This window comes from Mastigoproctus giganteus, chromosome 14 (assembly GCF_048544385.1).
Source record: "Mastigoproctus giganteus isolate SK-2022 chromosome 14, ASM4854438v1, whole genome shotgun sequence".
Taxonomy (NCBI): Eukaryota; Metazoa; Arthropoda; class Arachnida; order Uropygi; family Thelyphonidae; genus Mastigoproctus; species Mastigoproctus giganteus.
The window spans coordinates 69,598,901-69,620,628 of NC_143588.1; the positions used below are offsets into that span (position 1 = coordinate 69,598,901).

A 21,728-nucleotide genomic window follows, 5' to 3' on the forward strand; every position below is an offset into this window, starting at 1 on the left:
TTCCTTTTTATGGGCAATAATGCACTTCCCTGTATGGCTTAGTTCTTCAGTGAGGTTCTATAAAGCTAAGATATCCAGAGAATGGAGTGGCCTTCCAGACCACAAACCTGAATCTTTAGCATTAGCATTAGTAGAGGCATTTGATGCAAGAAAGCAAGCTTATGCAGCATCAGCCAAAAAAAAAACCCACTTCCACTTAACCCCTCTGTTCGTTCCAAATACCTGTCCAGCTGAGCCTTAAACTTATTTAGGCTATCAACCTCCACCACAAGGGATGGAAGTCTGTTCCACCAACCAACCACCTGCTGGCTAAAGGCAGATTTCCTCACGTCTATCCTACATCTGTCTTTCCTCAATTTGAATTTATGCCCTCTCAGGTGATTTTTCTGAGCTAGAGGAAGAATCCCATCAGCATTGAGCATGCTTAAACCATTCAAGGCTTTATAGTCTTGTCTCCAGACATTGTAATTTGCAAAACTTAAGCCTTTCTTCGTAAGAGCACCCCTTTGTTCCATTCACTAATCTTGTTGCCCTTCTCTGTACTCATTCCAGCAGCTCTACATCCTTCTTGAAATGAGGCCTCCAGACCTGTATACAGTACTCTAGGTGTGGCCTGACCATTGCCTTATACAATGGAATAATCACCTCCTTATCCCTGCTGGAAAAATTCCTGTATATCATTGACAATACTCCATGAGCTACTCTTGCCGCCCGTCTGCACTGCTCAGAGAACTTCATATCTGCCTGCACAACCACCCCCAAGTCCCTTTCATTCTCTACCACTGTCAGTGTAGTACCACAGAGTTGATACGTTGCTCTGGGGTTGCTGTTTCCCATGTGTAGTACTTTACATTTGTCAATGTTAAACTTCATTTGCCACCTCTCAGCCCATCTGCTCAACCTTTCCAGATCCTGTTGCAGCAGCAGCATAGTGTCAGTAGTGTCCTTGACAACCCTGCCAACCTTTGTATCATCTGCAAACTTGGACATTAAGTTTGATATACCATCATCAATATCATTTATAAATACAGAAAACAATAATGGACCCAACACTGAGCCCTGAGGCACTCCACTAATAACATTAGTCCACGATGAGCAGTGTCCATTGATTACCACTCTCTGTCTTCTGCCCCTCAACCACCCCTTTATCCATAGCAGCAATTTGCCTCCAATGTCACACTGCTCCAATTTGTATAGCAGTCTTCCATGTGCAACAGTATCAAAAGCCTTTCTAAGATCCAAGTATATAATATCAAAGTTATTCACTGCATCCAGTTCTTTTGTGACTGCATCATAATATCCAATCAAGTTGGTCAGGCAAGACTTCCCCTTAACAAAACCATGCTGTGTCTGGGCTATAACTGAAGTCTTGTCTAAATGATCCTGCAGTGCCTCCATTAATTTTCCTGGAACAGAAGTTAAGCTCACAGGTCTATAATTACTTGTGTCAGCCTTTGATCCTCCTTTGTGAATTGGGGTCACATTTGCACATTTCCAGTCTATTGGTACCTCCCCTGAGTCCAAGGAAGCTCTCATAATTATGGCTAAGGGTTTGCTTACTTCCTTTGCTGCCTCCTTTAATATAACTGGATAGATCCCATTCACCCCGGGTGCCTTTCTTGTATTTATCTTCAACAGTTTCTCCTCCACTTTACTCCCAGTTATTTCAAGATTCTGTAGCTTACTGCTAGAGTTGAATACACCTCTGGCATTCCCCTTTCTGAATAACTCCTCATGTGTGAATGTCGATGCAAAATATTCATTTAGTTTGTTAGCTACCTGAGCCGGATCATCAACAGTTGACCCATCAATATCAAGTGGACCAATCTGATTCATCCCCTTCCTTCTAGAGTTAACATAAGTAAAGAACTCTTTGCTGTTTTTCTTTGCATCCCTTGCCACGGATTTCTCGTAATCTGCCTTTGCCTGCCTAACCTCCTTTGTAACTTGGTTGCATATCAACTTGTATCTATCATAGACTTCTGTGTCATGTGTTAATTTGTAAGTATCCCATGCATTTTTCTTCCCTGCCATATGCCTCATTAGTTCATCTGACATCCGTTTTGGCCTAAACCTTGAACAATATTTCTTAGTTGGTATGTAAAGCCTAGTAGCTTCCAAGATAAGTTCTTTGAATGCTTCCCATTTTGAATTTGCTGTTGGTAACATCATCAGTTGGTCCCACTGTATAGAATTTAAATACTGTCTCAGTCCATCGTAGTCGCCTTTACGGAAGCAATAACCCTTCCCTTTACCCCTAATGGTAGTTACCTCTTTGAGTAAATCCCACTTCAGCACACTGTGATCACTGCCACCTAGTGGTTCGTTTATCTGCAGATTCTTAATGCATGAAGAATCACTGCTGATAATCAAATCAAGAGTATTACTCCCTCTAGTTGCCTCCCGAACATGCTGATGTAGAAAACAATCATCCAAAATCCAAAAAAGCCCTGCTAGTGTGTGAGTAACCAGCCCCCAAATTCCAGTCAATATCTGGGAAATTAAAATCTCCCATTATAAGACTCTCTGATTTACTGGCCCACTCTATTTCCCTGTACAGTTCCTTATTATACTCATCAGAGTCATTAGGCCTATAGCACACTCCTACTCTCAATTTTGATCTCCCAATGCTTATGTCACACCAAACTGACTCAACACTGCACTGTCCGGCGATGTCGACTGGCTTCACTTCCTTGGTTTTTATGTGTTTCTTAACTAATAGCATAACCCCTCCCCCCTTCCTATCCTGTCTATCCTTTCTGTAGACGTACTCCCCAAATTGCAGTTCTGCATCCCTTATATCTGTGTGACACCACGTCTCTGATATCCCAACAATATCTGCCTTTGATGTTTTGAGCAATACCTCAAATTCATCAAATTTATTTACTAAACTCCTAGCATTGGTGTACACGCAAGTATACCTGCACCTGTTTCTATTCTTAGCTACCCTAACACAACCCATGTGTTTACTTGTACCGCAATGGCTCCCAGCAGTCTCTGAAATACCATGCATCTTGTTTTCCAGGCTTCTGCTCATTCTGATAGAAGCAGTGCAAGAATCTCTTTCACCTCTGCCAGTGGCTACTGTCAATCTATTGGTCTTTGTCTCCCCCCAAGCTAGCAGTTTTCCGACCCACCTAACACTGCCTCGATAGCATCAGCAAATATTCTTGCACCCTTTCTATTTAAGTGTATCCCATCCCTGTAGAAGCAATCTCTCCTGTTAACAAGTACAGTCCAGGCTGAAAAAAATTCTACCCCTTGAGCCTTGCACAATCTTTCCAGGGCCGAATTGATCGACAAGGCTCTCATCATATACTCCCTCCTATCGTGTCTGGGCAGAATTGCAGACACTTTCAAATTCAACCCTAATTCTCGGCTTTTGTTCAACAGTGACCTGTACTTGTTAAGTAATTCTGCCGGTCTCCTACTCTTAATATTATTAGTGCCACCGTGTACAACTATATCACCTTTTGTGCCCTTAAATCTTGTAAAACATGCCCAGGATGCTCTGGACAGATTACAAGGAATTCCTTCTTTCATAAAGGAATGGAATTTATTGCCTGCTGTCCTCCAGAATAACATTGGTAGCATGAAGTTTAAGCATGAGAGTTGTATAGCAGTAAGGGGTGAACACACCCCCGTCCCTATTAGTATTAGTAGTGACAGAATTATCTAAGGAAGTAAGTTTATACAGCATCGGCCAAAGAAGAAGAAGAAAAAAACTACCCACTTCATCTGCCCATCCCGTATAATTTGTCCAAATTTAAATTTATTCAAATTACAATCAGTAACTCTCTGGCTGAAAGGAAATTTTTGCACATTCTATTAAGCCTTGTCCTCCATTTGTGGTTTGAAATTTGTGTGTTATTTTTGTGAGTTGATTATTTTTCCATATCATACATACTCTTGTTTTTGGTGGATTTTAATGAGTTAGTCACTTTATGGATTTCTACACAAAATTTATTGAAGTCACCACAAGGTGATGACAAGATATTTTAAAAATGTGTAACTTCCTTTATTTTTGCACATGGATGCATTTATGTTTGTTACTATGAGCTTAAAAGCCACAACTAGGTGACTGTTTGTCTTTCATGTAGAAAGATGAACAGTCACCTAATGGTCAAACAAATGCCATAGCTGCCTACGTCGAACTAACATTTTTGTGCTTATGAATAGTAAAGGTACAGCTGTTATTTGCATTATTCATTTTAGCTGTGAACAATGCTTGGTGACAAAAGCAGGAGTCATTATTTTTAAGTGTTTAGAGCTGCTGTTACCATGCATGTTCTTCAGAAAATGGAAGTACATTTGCATTTTGTATCAAATATGGTTCCTCCTTCTCCAAATTTTGTAGGGATTTGTACCAAATGCACATATCTTATATGTTTCTTGTTACCCCTAGTAGCAGTGACCAAATAATGCAAAGAAGCTAGAAGCTTTTCTGCACCAGTTTAAAAAAAAAAAAAAAGCTTTACCACATGTTTCCCACTTTCCATAGTTACTGATCCAGCAGGCCTTTGAATTTTCGTAGATGCAAAGAGTATAACTAGTCTGATTGCACCATTACACTCCTCCTTGTCCAAATTTTCAGCTTTCTTCAAAATATGTGAACTGTAGAAGCAAGGGGGGAAAAATCCAGAAATATAAAGTAGAGGAAAAAAGTCACATACTCAGAAGTGAGAAGATAAATAATTAAAAAAACAGAGTCAAAGCATAATGTGTGCCACATGCTGCTCAACATTTTTAGGCAGTAGGTGTTCAAACATATGTATCAATTCCTCCAGACATATCTATTGTTAATTGGGCACATTCTTTGCTCTCTTTAATTCCAAACCATGCCTTTAGCAGCAAACAACTGAACAAGCCAGTAATATCCCAATCATCATTTCAGCTGGATGCTCCTCCAAAGAGAGTAAACTCAAAACTGATAGAAACTATCAAACCACAACTGTTACACTACACCAGAATGTATATTGATGAACAGAATGATCCAGATGGTGGAATTTTAGAATTTTGTGCAAATAATGACAGACACAGCAGCCCCTTCTTTCTTCAAAAAAGACAAAACAAAAACAGATCAGCACAAGCATCTATATCTAAAAAGGAGTCAGAGGCTCTCAGAATGCAAAGGACAATTTACAATCTTATCTTATCTTATTTATTTTTTTTTTTTTGTATGAAAACCTCAAGAATGAGAGGTATCACAACCATAGTACTTATTACCCTGCATGGGTTGAAGGGAAGATAAAAGAAGATACTTGTTGACATTAGACTTGAATTTCTGTAGATTGTAATTTTCAGGAAATACTTATGAAGAGAGGTAATTTTTAGGAAATACTTATGAAGGGAGGTAAATTTCAGGAAATACTTATGAAGTTGTTCCAGAAAATGGAAGTTGAAGGAATAAACGAGAAAGAAGAAAAGTTGGTTCTGTTAATTTGAAGCTGGATAGTAAAAGGATGCTGACTGGCTGCAGCACATGTTCAGACTGGTGTGGGAATTATAGAGGCCAGCTCAGAAAGCATTCAGCAGAAACAGAACTTCTATGAGACAGAGAATGGAGAGACTTTGTTAGAGATGGGTCATTAATTAACCTAACTGTCATCTTTTGAATGGAGTCTAGAAGCCTGAGAGAGATTTGGAGACACCACCTCAGATGTGGGAACAATATTCAATGGTGGGATGGATTTGAGATTGGTACAGAGTGAGCGACTGTTTGAAAGAAAAGTAGCACCACGAGAAAAAGAAGAAAACCCAGTTTTTTTAAATGCAGAGGAAGAAATATTTGTGATATGCATATGTCAAGAGAGATTAGAAGTCAGGATAATCCATAATAGAGGTATGTGATCTTGTCTAGAAATCTTAGTGGTATCAAAGATAAGCACGGTGCAGAAGCATCCTTTATGCAAGATATAAGACAGGACTAAGTTTTAGAAGGATTGAAACCAACTAAGCTATCTTTGTCCCACTGGGGATTAGCATTTAAGCTGATCTCCAGTGCTATCTTAGTGATCTCCTAAGCTATCTTTGTCCCACTAAATTACCCAGAGATCAGCATTTAAGGAATTCGTAGTGGATATTCAAGAAGTTTAAACTCTTTGTGCAGGGCAAGGTTTTGCAAACTGGAAGATGGATTGCAACTTGCTATCATCAGCAAAACTATGAATAGGATTTCCGGTTAGTGGAAGAAGGTCACTAATATAAAAGAGGAAAAGAGTGGGAGAAAGAACTGAACCTTGGTGAACATCAGCATTAGTGGAGAAATTAAGGCAGAGAGCCATCTATCATCACATCACAGTATCTACCATTCTCCCAACTCCACTAATCACTTGGAGCTCTTTGACTTCCTCTGTTTGCAACTTGACTTTCTCCAGTCCAACTTTCCTCACAGTGGGGTAATTTTTCCTTGGTGATTTTAATGTTCACAACTCCAGCTGGCTTCAATTTTCTAGTCACACCGACCCAGCTGGTCAAGATGCTGAGGTTTTTGTAATTATTAATGATTTTGCACAGATTGTTCATTTACCTACAAGAATACCAGACAATCCTAACGATACAGCTAACACCCTTGATCTTTTTCTCACAAAAAACCCTTCTAAGTACACAGTCGAAGTGAGTGTTCCTTTAGGCACCTCAGATCACAACTTGATGATAGTCTCTTCTCCAATGGAGCCTTTATCTCATGGCTATTCCCAACCTCGTATTGTTTGGCATTACAAGAATGCAAAATGGAATGACCTGCGAGATTTCTTTTCCTTGGTCGGATTACTGTTTCAAAACGTCTGATGTCAACGTTTGCTCAGATCATGTCAGTGAAATTATTCTTGTAGGAATGGAATCCTTTATCCCACACTCCACTTTAAAATCTCGTCCTTTATCTAAACCTTGGTTTTGCAATAAATGTGCTAAGGCTGTTCAAGAGAAGAATGTTGCATATCATAATTGGCTTGTTTCATTTTCTGCCTACACCAAAGCTAGCAACAATTGTAAAGCAGTTATTAATCAGTCCAACCTAGAGTTTGAACAGGCTAAGAGTAGAAAACTTGCTTCTTGCCCTGATGGTAGCCAAGCATTCTGGTCTCTTGCCCAAGTTATTGGCTGCAACTTTTGCCCATCTCTGCTTCCACCTGTCAAAACCAGATGATTCTGTTGTCACTTCAGACAAGGATAAAGCCGACCTGCTAGCATCCCATTTTTCTTCCAACTCATGTATTAATGATCTTGGTAAAACACCTCCCAGCATTCCCAACATGCTCCATTCAATGCCTCCTGTGGTCTTCCGTCAAAAGGATGTCAGAAGGATTTCGACAAATCTTGATGCTCAGAAAGCTCCAGGTCCTGATGGTATTTCTCCACTTGTTCTGAAAACCCATGCTCGTGAACTTACTCCTGTTCTTTGCTGCCTTTTTTCACTTTCTTATTCCAAAGGTGTTTTTCCTTCTGCTTGGAAATTTTCTCACATCCAGCCAGTTCCTAAAAAAAGGGTGACAAATCCTTCCCATCCAATTATCGTCCCATTGCAATTACTTCTACTCTTTCTAAAGAAAAATCAATTAATCAATTGATTTCTTTTCTAAAGAAATCAATTAACTGCCAACTCTTAAACTACCTAGAAACCTTCCGTCCGATCAACGATCGCCAGTATGGATTCTGTCAGTGTCGATTCAATAGTGGGATGGATTTGAGATTGGTGATATTCTGGTTTATGTTACCCATTTATGGACAAATTCAATGGAAAAGTTCATCAAAACTCACAAGCAGTTGCTCTTGACATCTCAAAGGCTTTCGATCGTGTTTAGCATAAAGTTCTTTAAACAAGCTTCCATCTTATGGTTTGCCAACTGTTTTTCGCTCACTGAGGGTGATGGTAGATGGCTCTCTGTCTTCTAACTTCTCTTGTATATTAATGACCTTCTTCCATTGACTGGAAATCCTATCCATAGTTTTGCCGATGATAGCACATTGCATTCCACTTTCCATTTTGAGAAACCTTGCCATGGTCAATCAGCTTCAGCTTCTCAAATATCTGCTACCAATTCCTTAAATGCCAATCTCCAGGTAATTATCCAGTGGGGCAAAGACAACTTAGTTGATTTCAATCCGTCTAAAACTCAGTCTTGTCTTATATCTCGCAAAAAGGATTCTTCTGATCCTATGCTTATCTTTAGTGACACTCTGATTTCTAGGCAAAATTATATATCTCTTTTGGGGATTACCCTGACTTCTAATCTCTCTTGGCATAAGCACATTACAAATATTGCTTCCTCTGCATCTGAAAAACTCGGTTTTCTCTTTTGCTCTTGGCATTAGTTTTCTTCCAAACAGCTGTTCATTCTGTACAAACGCAAATGCACCCTACTGTGGAATATTATTCCCACATCTGAGGTGGTGCTCCCAAAACCTCTCTCAGGCTTCTAGATTCCATTCAGAAGAGGGCAGCTAGGTTAATTAATGACTCCTCTCTAACAGAGTCTCTCCACTCACTGTCTCATAGACGTATTGTTTCTGCTGCATGCCTTTTCTACAGATACTTCCATGGACACTGTTCTTCTGAATTGGCTTCTATAATTCCCGTTCTCTCTTTCTAAACAGTCCGAACACGTGCCGCCGCCAGCCAACATCCATTTACTGTCCAACTCCAACCTCACAGAACCAACTTTTCACCTTCCTTGTGGTAGTTAGTAGTAGTAGTGGCATGTGATGCAAGAAAGCAAGTGTATGAGCTTATGCAGCATCAGCCAAAAAAAAAAAAAAAAAAAATCACACCATTCCCCCCAAATGCCTGTCCAGTTCCTCCTTAAATTTATTCAACCTATCAACTTCCACAATGACAGATGGAAGTTTGTTCCAGCAATTAACCACCCACTGGCTAAAAGCAAATTTCCGCACATCTATTCTACATCTGTCTTTTCTTAATTTGAATTTATGCCCCCTTAGGTTCGTAATCTGAACAAGTGGAAGGATCCCATCAGAATTCAGCATGCTCAACCCATTCAAGGCCTTATATACCTCAATCAGATCATCGTGCAGGTGCCTAGTCTCCAGCCACCGCAATTTGCAGAACTTAAGCCTCTCTTGGTAAGAGGATCCCTTCATTCCCCTCACCAATCTTGTTGCCCTTCTCTGTACACGCTCAAGTAAATCTACATCCTTCCTAAAATGAGGCCTCCAGACCTGTACGCAGTACTCAAGGCGTGGCCTGACCATTGCCTTATACAGAGGGACAATCACCTCCTTCTCCCTGCTAGCAAAATTCCTATTTATCATTGACAATACCCCATGACCTGCCCTGGCAGCCTGTCTGCCTTGCTCAGAAAACTTCATATCTGACTGCACAATTACTCCCAGGTCTTTTTCATTTTTACAACCTTAAGCGTAGTACCACACAGTTGGTATGTTTCTCTGGGGTTACTTCTACCCATATGCAGTACTTTGCATTTGTCAAGGTTAAACTTCAGTTGCCACTTCTTAGTCCATCTGCCCAAATTATCCAGATCCTGTTGCAGTAGCACACTGCCATTACTGTCATTAACAACCCCGCCAACCTTTGTATCATCTGCAAACTTCAACACTAAGCCTGATATACCTTCATCAATATCATTGATAAATATACAAAACAACAGTGGACCTAACACCGAACCCTATAGGACTCCACTAATAACATTAGTCCACGAAGAGTAGCACCCATTGATTACCACTCTCTGTCTTCTCCCACTTAACCATCCTTTTATCCATTGTAGCAACTTACCCTTAATACCATTCTGCTCCAATTTATACAGTAGTCTTCCATGCGCAACAGTGTCAAAAACTTTCCTGAAATCCAAATATATGATATCAAAATTATTTTTTGCATCCAGGTCCTTTGTAACCACATCATAATATCCTGTTTATTCATTCAACTGCCATTTTTCTGGAACAACCTTCCTTCATACGTATTTCCTGAAAATTACAGTCTACAGAAGTTCAAGTCTAATGTGAACAAATATCTTCTTTCGCCGTCTGAACTTCCAACCCAAGCACAGTACTAAGTACCATAGGTTCTAATACCTCTCATGTTTGGGGTTTTCATTAAAAAAAAAAAAAAAAAAAAAAACATGCAGTGAGCAGTGATAGAGAAAACTGGATATTCAATTACAAAGAAAAAATTTGCAAACCATAAGATGGAAGCTTATTTAGAAGACCTTTATTCCAAACATGATCAAAAGCCTTTGAAATGTCAAGAGCAATTGCTTGAGTTCTAAACGTTACGAGTGAATCTGTCTGTAGATGGGTAACATAAAGTAGCACATCACTAGTGGATCAACACTGCTGGGATCCATGCTGGCAATTACCAATCATATAGAAGGTTTCAAGGTAGTTTAGGAGTTGGCAGTTAATGGATTTCTCCATTACTTTAGAAAGAGTAAAAGTGCAATGGGGTGATAATTGGATGGGAGGGATTTGTTACCCTTTTTAGGAACTAGCTAGATATGAGCAAATTTCCAAGCAGAGGGGAAAACATCAGTGGAATAAGAAAGTGTAAAAAAAAGGCAACACAGAACAGCAGTAAGCTCAGGAGCACAGGTTTTAAGAACAAATGGAGAAATACCATCAGGACCTGGCACTTTCTTGGCATCAAGACTGTTCAAAATTCTCACATCCTTTTGATGGAAGATCACAAGAGGCATTGAATGGGGTGTGCTGAGAATGGTTGGAGATCGTTTACCAAGATCATCAATACATGTGTTAAAAGAAAAGTAGGTTGCTAGCAGGTCAGCTTTATCTTTAGCTAAGGTGGCAATAGAACCGTACGGTTTTGACAGAAGTGGGAACAGAGATGGGCAAAAGTTGCAGCCATTAACTTTGGCAACAGAACAGAGTGCTCAACTACCAATTGGACAAGAAGCAAATTTTCTACTACTAGCCTGTTCAAAATCTAGTTTATTAAAAATTAAAAATACTTATTAAAAATTACTTTACAATTATTGCAAGCTTTGGTGTAGGAAGAAAATGAACTTGGAGATTTGGATGCAAGCAAATTGTGATATACAATTTTCTTGTCTTGAACAGCCTTAGCACATTTATTGGAAAACCAAGGTTTAGGTCAGCGTTTCTCAAACCATGTTCCATGCGATGTGAACCAGTGTTCCATGAAAAATCGTAATTAATAATTTAAAAAAAAAATAAAATAAATAAATTTTGCATGTTTGTAGCGTACACCACTTTGTATCATTATAATATTTAGCATAATTTTTTCAGTTATTAATATACTGGTATATACTAATAATCAAATAGACTGCGGAACACTTTATTTTGCCTGGCTTTGCATAGAGAAGTATGCGTGGAGGTAATGACATCTACGAAAAAGTAGCAATGTGGTGATCTAATATGCCATTCATATGTGATTTAGCCTGGAGTATACAGGTTGAAGTGAGAGAGGAAGCGATCCGATGTCATAACTAAACTCACTTCCTTATTTAAATGTTTTTTGATAATTATTAGTATTTCGAAATATTATTATTAAAATAAATGACCATGGATTTGTGGTTGAAAAAAGGAATTTTAAACGAGAAGCAAAGTACTTCTAATAGTGCAACTGTGGTCGATGAAAATGAACACAATATTGTCACACTTTAAAGTGAGGATGAACAATCGCAGCCTTTTGTTCCCCAATAATCCAAAGTGAAAAAACAGGAACCAACTAATAAAATACCAAAACGGAAGTATAACGACAGTTGTTTGAAATTTGGATTTACATGTGTTGGAAATAAAGATGCTCCTGATGCACAGTGCATCATATGTAATAAAATATTAGCAAACGGTTCTTTGGCCGCTAAACATATGTTTTGTAAGTGTTCCGTGAGTATGTTGTGAGATGAAAAGTGTTCCATGACTAAAAAAGTTGCCGCCTCCGTAGCCAGGTGGGCAGGAGCAGCAGTGCGTAGCACACGCTTCTTGATTAGACCGGGGTTCGAGCCTGTGACCACCAAATACAGAGTATGCAGAAAGGTCAGGGAATGACCACTGCATATCCCCGGAGCAATATGGCCTTAGTTGCTAATGCTCCTAAAAACCAAATAACAAACAAACTAAAAAAGTTTGGGAAACACTGGTTTAGATAAAGGACAAGATTTTAAGGTGGCGTGTGGAATAAAGGATTTCATTCCTACAAGAATAATTTTATTGACACGATTGCTATGCTGCAGTAAACATATCCTTGCAGGAAACTAGTTTAAATTCACAAGTGTGTCCTACTGTTACATGTTTCTCTTCAGAATCCTTTAGAAGTAGTGGCAGTGCTCATTGTAATTGGTATCACTCTTAAAATATATATCTCCCTCATGATTTCTCATTCTCCTCAAATGATCTAGAAAATCTAATAGATCAACTGCCATCCCCCTTCCCTACTTACTCAGGATTTCAATTCTCATCATTTCCAACAATTGTCAAGAGAGGTAAACAAATAGAATACCTCCTCAATGATTACCAACTTGCCCTGTTAAACACTTGTGAGTCTACTTATATCCATTTACCTACAGGATTGATTGCCATAGATCCTGTAATAATACTAGTATGGAGTGATAATAATACTAAGCTCTCGATTACCAACTAAACAGTGACTGCCTGCTGATCCTTTGCAAGCTCTAAAAATGGGTAAACTCATCTCCAATGCACTGCACCACATGGAAATTTCATAAGGCACACTGAAATGAAGATGCCACTCTTATTCACTTTGATGATGATGTAATCCAATCCCAGCCCGCAGATAATGCCATTGAATATATTACTGACGAGATTTTACAAGCTGCTACCTCTGCAATATGAAACTCTTTGCTAGGAATACATAAAAATAGTAATTACTGATGGTTTCAGAAATGTATACATACACTAAACAGGAAAAAAATACAGTTTGGAATTTGTTTTGCAAATCTTCTTTGACTAGTAATCTCATCAGCTTTAAAAATCTCAAAGCTAAGTTCCACCAAATATGAAGAAAAGCAAAGAAAGGTACAGGGATCGATTTTGCCTTGAATGTTAACAAGTGCATGGACATTACTCATCTGGAGGAAAATTGAAATACTTATGTCAAATATGTACAATCCCCAGCTGAACTGGAAGGGACAGGAGTTGTCCTCACAAAATGTTTCAGGTTAGTTAACCTGAACAGTTTATCAAAATCATTTGACCATGGGTGTATTGCAGAGTTCCATCCTCAGTGCAACATTATCAGCATGATATGGGATATTCTAAGTATGGTTGAATCATACACATTTGCTAATGACCTCATTATTTTATATCAACAGTGCAGATGTCATTGCTTGATGGGTGGCACCTACACATTATAAATATAATAATTATTATCTCTTGTCACTCACAAACTATTAATACTCTTGAATGGCAACTTCAACTTTCTGTAACCAAAATAGAATCATGGATGCTGTGGAATGGCTATTCCCTAACATTTCTCTAAAAAATGCGAACTACACCCCGATCCACAAATATATATAAAAAAACATTTTGATTCCTCTTGCCATCAATGTTTGTTTGCTGGGTTTATGTTTAGATAATAAACTTAATTTTGCTATTCATATAGCTTACTTGGATGGTTTGTCTAAAAAAAATTTAACATCCTGAGAGCTCTCTCTGCTGCATCCTGGTGTGCTGATAGAAGTTCTCCTTTACATCTCTGTAGAACCTTAATTTGATCCTGCTTGGATTATGGATTACCAATTTATGATCTTGCCAGGAAAAAGTTCTTTATTACGTTTAAATACCATCCATCGTAGTGCTCTTAGGATAGCTGCCGTAGCCTTCAAAACATCTTTGGTCAACAGCCTGTATATTGAGGTAAATGAACCCTTCATTGCAGGAGAAAACCATACTATGCAGCAAAAATTAAAAGTATTCCATATCAACCCAGTTGGGTGCATCTGTTTGATCCTCAATATGCTATTCAATGTATTTTTTTTTCTCTCTCTCATCCCATCCTGAAAGAGATCTGATCAAGGCTACATGACTATCAAACCTGCAACCAGATAGTCACCATCTGCTGGATGCTTGGGTCATGTTGACATGCCGGGAATGAATATGCAGATTGTGCTGCTAAACATCCTGACACTGAACCTTCCTCTCACTTTTCTTAATTGTGGGAAACTCAAATCAGTAATAAACTCCTGCAGATAAAAAAAACAAGGAACCACAACTGTGGACATCTAGTTTCAGGCAAAGCAGGTGAGAAGAAGTGATTCTGGAAACACTCTGTATTGATCACTCCCAATTCAATACTCTGCATTGATCACTCCCAATTGAGGAGGGTTCTCCTATAGGGGAGAACCCTCCTCAGTGTTCATTCTGCCAACCCCAGCTTTACCTCTCTATCCAACTTGCTGGAACTGTTAACCATGTCATGCATTCTTGGTAATGATGCAAATCTTAAACTGTTTCGCTACTTGAAATGCATAAATATGTATGATTGTCTCTAATCATTGTAAGATATGGAAGATCTAGTCACAAGTAAATTATGAACAGGCTCAGTATGGTCCAGGTGACCCTTGTGCGAAACACCTCTAACTGATAACCCTACAACAGCAATCAGTGAATGACAATTTGCATTGATCTCATAATGGCATCTGATAATAACAATCTATTTCTTAGATCTGGGGATGCTACTTGGTGTTTTCTCTGTGACCCAAAACATAGTGTGAATCATCAACTTGGAATTTGCCTTGTTTGCCAGGATCCATAAAATTTTGGCATGGAAGATCAAAAGTGATGTTAGATTTTTTTTTTTTTTTTTTTGCCATCATGCTATTGTGCATTATGAATTTGTTTCTTAAAGTACCACTAAGAATAACATAAGATACTTATGGGTGTTGCACTTAGTTGGAGAGGGAATTCAACAAAAGCATCCAGAACAGTGCACAATGGAAACTGAAAGTTGTAAAACATTGGGCTTGCAACACTGATAATTTCTAGTGCAACATGGTATTGTTGTGTCACCACATACTCCTTACCTGACAAACCTCTCACCAAGCAGTTTTTTATTTTTTCTTTTCCTAAAAATGAAACATTTCTGAGATCACATGTCCATGTCAGACAAGGGTTGTTAATGCAACGGAAGATACTCTCCATGCTATACAGTCAGAACAGCTCCATAACTATTACAGCAGTTGTACCAAAGATGGAAAAGTTGTATACCACATAACTGCCTTATCTCTACAAACAGTTGTTTGATAAATCATTGGCAAGTCAATTTGGGCCCTCCTCATTGCCTGATTTCAATGCATGTGTGCCTGTATCACCCCCCCCCCCCAATTCCATTCTTCTTCTGCTGTGTTTAACTCACTCCCTCCCACTTATTTTATCTATTTCACTACCACTGAAGCCTATGCAAGTTGTTCTAGAGCTGCATTGATTGATGCTAGTCATTAATCACTTGTCCAATTTTTACAGCATCAGCAAATTTTGACATCATGCCCTTTATCACTACATTGGTATCATTTTAATTAAATCGGAAACAGGAGTGGTCCAAGCATTGATCCCTGGGGGAACTCCACTTCTGACTCTAGCTCATTCTGAAGAGTACCATTGATTACAGCCTTTTGCTTCCTGTAATGGGACCATTCTGCAATCTAAGGACTAGTTATGATCCCAAAAGGGTCCAACTTGTGTAGCAGTTTCCCATGGGATAGAGTTACATGCTTTGCTGGTCTAAATAAACAATTTCAAAATTACTTCCTTTTTACGAGCTTATAACACTATCATAATACTTTATCAGGTTAGTTAAACAATATTTTCCATTTTGTAATGGAAAATATGCTGTGTTTGAGAACACCATGCTGTGTTCCTTTGAGAAAAAAATCATTCCTTTTTATATGACCCTGTATTGCATTCTTAATCACTGCCTCCGTGATTTTCCCTACCACTAAATCAGACCGAGCCATCTATGGTTATCCACTTGTTCTTTGAATATTGGCTAGAAGGAAGTTATTTCTAACTTATCCACTTCTCTCCCAGTGATTTATTCCTACTCATCACTTCCTGCTACCCCATAAAAAAAAAAAAAAAAGAGAGAGAGAGAGAGAGAGAGAGAGGCAGCAGAAAGCCTGCTACCACGCAAAAGTGGGTGCCGTTCTAATTTGTGATGAGCTACTAGAGAATAGTTGAAGAGAAGAGTAGGATATGCAGTTAGAATGTGAAAAAAAAATCAGTCAGTTGTGCAACAATATTATGAAATACTAGTATTGACTAATACAATACTTAAATAGAAAATTAAATTTTTACTCATTTTAGTTTTTTGGATGTGTTTGTGTTACATTGTTTGTCTGGGTTTTTTTTTTTTTTTTAGTTTATTATGCTTCTGCAAACTTGAGCTTAAAAATAATTAAGATTAGAAGACTTATTTCATGTATGTATCCTGAAATAAAAATATTGAGATTGAATGTCATGTTTAAAAGTCTGTATTCTATTTTCTTACTAATCAGAGTGCTTGCACTGTTTACTCTACTAATTTGCTCTCCTCTTTTCCACCACCTGCCTTTTAACAATCTCCCACTTGCAATTAAAATTGAGCATTCCCAGTATTCTCATATTAGTTACATCTAACTTCACTGTTGCGGCACTACTAACATGATGTTAATTGCATCATGTTAAAGTTGAGGTGGCCAAGTTTCAATGTTTTGCTGTTAAAAACTGTGTAAATTACGGTTTGCAGCTTTATGTAATAAAGTTTGGTTTTGTTAACTTCTGTAAATATGGAAATTCTTTTAAAAGTGGCTCTTTCTTTCCTTTTGCATTACTTAGTAACTGACTACTAAAAATCTGTTTTTTCCTTTTACTAAAAATATACTTCCCATATTGCCATCATTAATAGTGAAACTAAATTTTTTAACCTTCAGGTTCAATTTGTGCTTATAACTTGTTACTTTTATCATCTTATGATGATACTGATTATAACTAGCATTCTTTTTATGGCTGCTTTGTGTGTTTTGCTTACCTGCAGTATGTAGTAGCCAATATGAATTTGAAATACATTTGTTTTTTTCTCATGTGCAAGTTATATTTAAAAAATGGCAAAATATATAAATAAATTAATAATTTAAAAATTAAATTCTTATTTTCAAATAATAAGCAAATCCATTTGTAAAATCTCAATTTCATTGCACAATAGTATTTTTATTGTAAAAAAAATTGTTATTAAGTTATAGTGGATATTTTAAAATGTTTTTTTTTTTTTTTTTTTTTTTTTTTTCATTTTAAATTATATATGTCCCTCAGAATGGCAGTAGCAGTTTAATTTACAGTTTCTGAGAATAAAAATGGAATGCATTTATTTTAATTTGCAATAATATACACATTCAGTTCAAGTTTATTTTGTAAGAAGCTAATATTTCTGATTTTTTATCTTTTATGATTTTCTGCTGTGCTAAATCATAATGATTTCCATTTATTTCCATTTCATTACCAACTCCTTTATTACACCTGCTTATTCCCATGAACTGCTGGACTTGTCATCCTCCAAAGGCCCACAGCGCAAATTTAAAACTGTGGTAACTAGTGTTATAGGTAAAATTATTCACCCTGTTTCACCAGTGTATTGTGTTGTGTTTTCTATGTTTTGTATACTTTGTTTTTTTCCTGTGTATTTTCAGCTCACCTGCCACATTAATTGCTTTCTTTGTGTAGTTAGTGTCTGTATGTATATATATTTTACTAAAATTATAAAATTTTAGTTTATGGTGATGGTATACTTGATGATACTTTTGAAATCAGTATATAATCTTTGTCTAAATACAATTGGACAAATTATTGCTTTGTCATACGTCATATTAGTAATATGATAAATACATATATTGAGCTTTCTTGCAATGTAATTATTTTTGTAGGGGGTTGAAATATATCCTTATTTGTTTACACTTTGATTTATATTGTAAATGTAGTTATTGTTTGTTTAAATTATAAGTATCTGTTGAATAATATTTTCATATACTTCAGAAATCTCTTTATGGTAAGTAACATAAATTTTTTAAAATAATATATATTATAAAAAATTTTTTTCGTACCTTTTATACAGGTTACTCTACTTTTGGTAAGATGATTTTTTATTAACCTGCTAGCAGTCTCATGAAATCATACAAGTAATTGTTACTTTGAGATTCATTTTGATGCTGTTCAATAATTATTTTTTGAATTTATCATAAAGAAACTGCATCAAAAAATTGCCTTGGAGAGCAGTGTGAGTTACACCAAATAGCACAAAAAAAAACCCCCATAATCATCACAACCATCAGCAGGTTAATTTTATTTGGTTTTTAAGTTCCATTCATTCTAGTTACTTTTTACCCAATATATTGGTATTAATCATGAAAGAAGCAACTTATTTTGCATCAGCCATTAAAGAAAAAAAAATCAATCATAATTTGCATATTGCTAAAAACTAACTAACCAATTCTACCTTTAAATTTTTCAGACCCCTCTACCTCAGCGCTACCTTGGGAGACAGCTTATTCCAGTGGCAGACTGGCTGTAGTTGCCCTGGCAGCTCTCATAATTTTGTCCCCTCCTCCCCCCCCCTTTTTTTTTCCTTTCTTTTTTGCAGCAATAAACATGTAATTAGCCCAACAGGGATTGCCACTTAGCCATCCCGGCCAGTCCATCCCTGTCAACAAAGACCCTGCTGGAAGGTGAACCTCATGTGACCTAATCTTCTGTTGCTTCCCAGCATATCCTTGTGGCACCTCCGTAGCCAGGCGGGAAGGAGCAGCAGTGCGTAGCACATGATTCTTGATTAGACCGGGGTTCGAGCCCGTCACCACCAAATACGGAGGATGCGGAAAGGTCCAGGAATGACCACCGTATATCCCAGAGCAATATGGCCTTAGTTGCTAATGCTCCTAAAAACCAAATAACATAACATATCCTTGTACTCTTATTTTCACCTACCAATATGAATATGCCTTCCTTGTTCATTTTGCGTATTCCTTTAAGGACCTTAAACACCTCAGTGACATCATTCTTAAGGTGTTCAGTCTCTAGAGTTCACATCTACGATGCTCCTTGTAGGAATAACCCTTAGCACACCTAACAGACTAAGAATTATTGTCTTTTTCTGGATCTGACCCTCTCCCTACTAGCAGATGACCTATAGATCATTGGCAGTACACCATGGACTTTCATGTATGGTTGTATCATGATCCCCAAATCTTTCTTATCGTGAAAACTACCTTTATTTTCTCTTTCCCTAGTCTGTGATGTACATCTGGATTTATTTTCCACAAATGCAGAACCTTATTTAGTAGGATTAAACATAATTTTCCATCCATCAAACCATACATGTATACTGTCATTTATTCCGAAGCAGCACAGCCTGGTTTCCAATTATTTTACATAAAATTCTGTTATAATGAACTTCTTAGAGATGCAGAATCATTTCATCATACAAAAATTTTATTCTAATGAATATTGCTGAAAATTATTTTAAAACATCTGTTATTTATTCAGTTAAGCTTTGTTACACTTTTCTAACATATAGAAGTATAGTTTCACTTTATTTTATTTAAAATCATTAATGACAAAATACATACTACAAAAAAAAGTACAGATATCTGTTCAGAAGTTGTTTCGAAAGCTCATTCAGAAATGCAGCATGGCAAATAAAATGTACCGTCGATTTTTTTGTTTTTAATGTTTTAGCTTTTTTTTTTTTTTCATGTTTATGCATTAATACATAACTTTATGCGTAGGTTCAAATTGCACCAAGGTGGATTAGCTCTCTCTCTCTCTCTCTCTCTCTCTGAGTGATCTTTTTTACAGGAATGTTTCTAGAGCAAAATGCTTAAAAACATGAATCCTTTTTTCGTTATGGTCCAGTATCATCAGACTTGCCGGTTTTTGTAAAAAAAGTACCAATACATTGTATCATTCTATATCACAGGAGAAAAAAAATATATATATATATATATACATATATATAATTGAGCAAAGTGATCCAGAAATATGGATAACATAGTAGAGGGTATGAAACTAAATATTTTTTCCACACCTTTTAAACTTCCAGTGTTCTTCGAGTGAATCCTTCCATTGCTGTACTTACAACTGTGTCAGTCATAATTTTTACATAAACCTCCTCTTTCATTGTAAATCAATAGATTTATGCATAGGTGGATTTTTAAAATGATTTGTTGTACTGAATTTTTCGTCAAAACTGTTTTGTTCAAATTATAACTAATGATAAGGGAAGTCAGTTGGTGCATGGAAATATTTTCATTATAAAAATTTTTTTGTTAAAATTTATTCTTTATTAATAGCACTTTACTGTATTTATTTCATCTATATCTGTACAGCATCATTGGCTAGAGGGTTTCTGCATTTTTTCTTGTCCCTATAATAACAAAAGATCAGTGATGTTCTTGCGGTTTATAAATATATTAACAAATCAGTAGCAGGGGTTCAGAAGTATAACTAAAATCTATTTGCTATTTAGCTGAATCCGCTTACTTACCCTCATATTTTTTATGAAATTTAAACTTCCTTATAGTATCATCACTAGGTGGTGCAGTTGCAACTGCCAATATTCACTGTTAGTTTTTATTTTTTACTCGCAAATTAAGTTAGTATTTATACTTAATTGCTCAGAAAAATTGGTGGAAAAGACAAGAAATAGATTACAGTATCCATTTTCTTATTAACAAGGCATTAAACTATTAATGTATAAAAGCCTTGGGGCATACTGAAGTTAATGGGCTCTGTGTTATAAGTATTGTTGCCACAATACTTATTATTTGTACACTGAATTATTTTTGTATCTATTATTGCACAAATTGATATATAGGGTCAACAAATGTCATTGCAATGCTTTATGCACACCTGCTAACTTTTCTAGTTTTGACTAGCCGACCGGGCTAGCCAGGTGGGTAAAGTGCCTGCCTGGCAACCTAAAGGTCTCGGGTTCGATTCCCGCCTCGGGCTTGGATCAAAGTACATCAAAAACCTTGGGAGGTGCATTATGGCCACAGAAGTTTTGACTAATGTATAAATGTTAGGGCAACTTTTTGAGTTTCATGGAAGATTTCTGGAAATCACGAGTTTTACAGAATGTTTACTTTTCTTTCAGATTTCAGTCAAGTTTGTTTGTGATATGTTTTGCAAATAAACTTTTGTTGTTTTTTTTTTTTTTTTTTTTTTTTTTTTTTTTAAATACAGCCCTACCAGATTTATTGATATGAGAATCAGAGCTATTATTAGATGTTCTGCATATAGGTAATACAAAAGTATAACATATGCTGAGCACATGATCTTTCTGATTTTGTGGATTGGACATTAGCAGTGTCTCCATGTTTTCTATGATTTATGCCATTATATATTTGTCCAGTGTTTTCAAAATGTTTTAGGTTAAATTTCCTAATTATTTTCTCTTGAAAAAGATATTGGAAAAGTGCAGATTTCCTGAATTGATTTATTTTCTATGAGTATTGTTTTTTTCCAAATGTACCTGGTATCATCCAGAAAAAAATATGTTTCCATTTAATACTTGGGAGAAGCTCAGAAGCAGTTTACAATTCTTTAAATGTTTGATATTTCAATCATAGTAGAAGATAGTATTGATGCAAAATAGGTGAGGACCTTTTAGTATTTATGGAGTGGCTGGAATTTTTAAGTGTGATAGAATGTTTAAAAATGTTTTGTCCACTTTCACTCTGACTCATAGTAACATGGGTTATAAAACGTGCTCATGTTTTCAGTCAATT

At 36.8% G+C, this 21,728-nt stretch overlaps 1 protein-coding gene across 1 annotated transcript in view; it reads left to right on the top strand.

Moving 5' to 3' along the window:
• The window catches only part of LOC150075211 (phosphatidylinositol 4-phosphate 5-kinase type-1 alpha-like), a 271,058-nt gene that overhangs the window by 222,638 nt on the left and 26,692 nt on the right, over positions 1-21,728 (top strand). Inside the window, exon 15 of the mRNA XM_090388401.1 lies at positions 17,506-17,547. Coding sequence (XP_090244527.1) covers positions 17,506-17,547 — 42 coding nt within the window. The remainder of the gene's footprint in view (positions 1-17,505; positions 17,548-21,728) is intronic.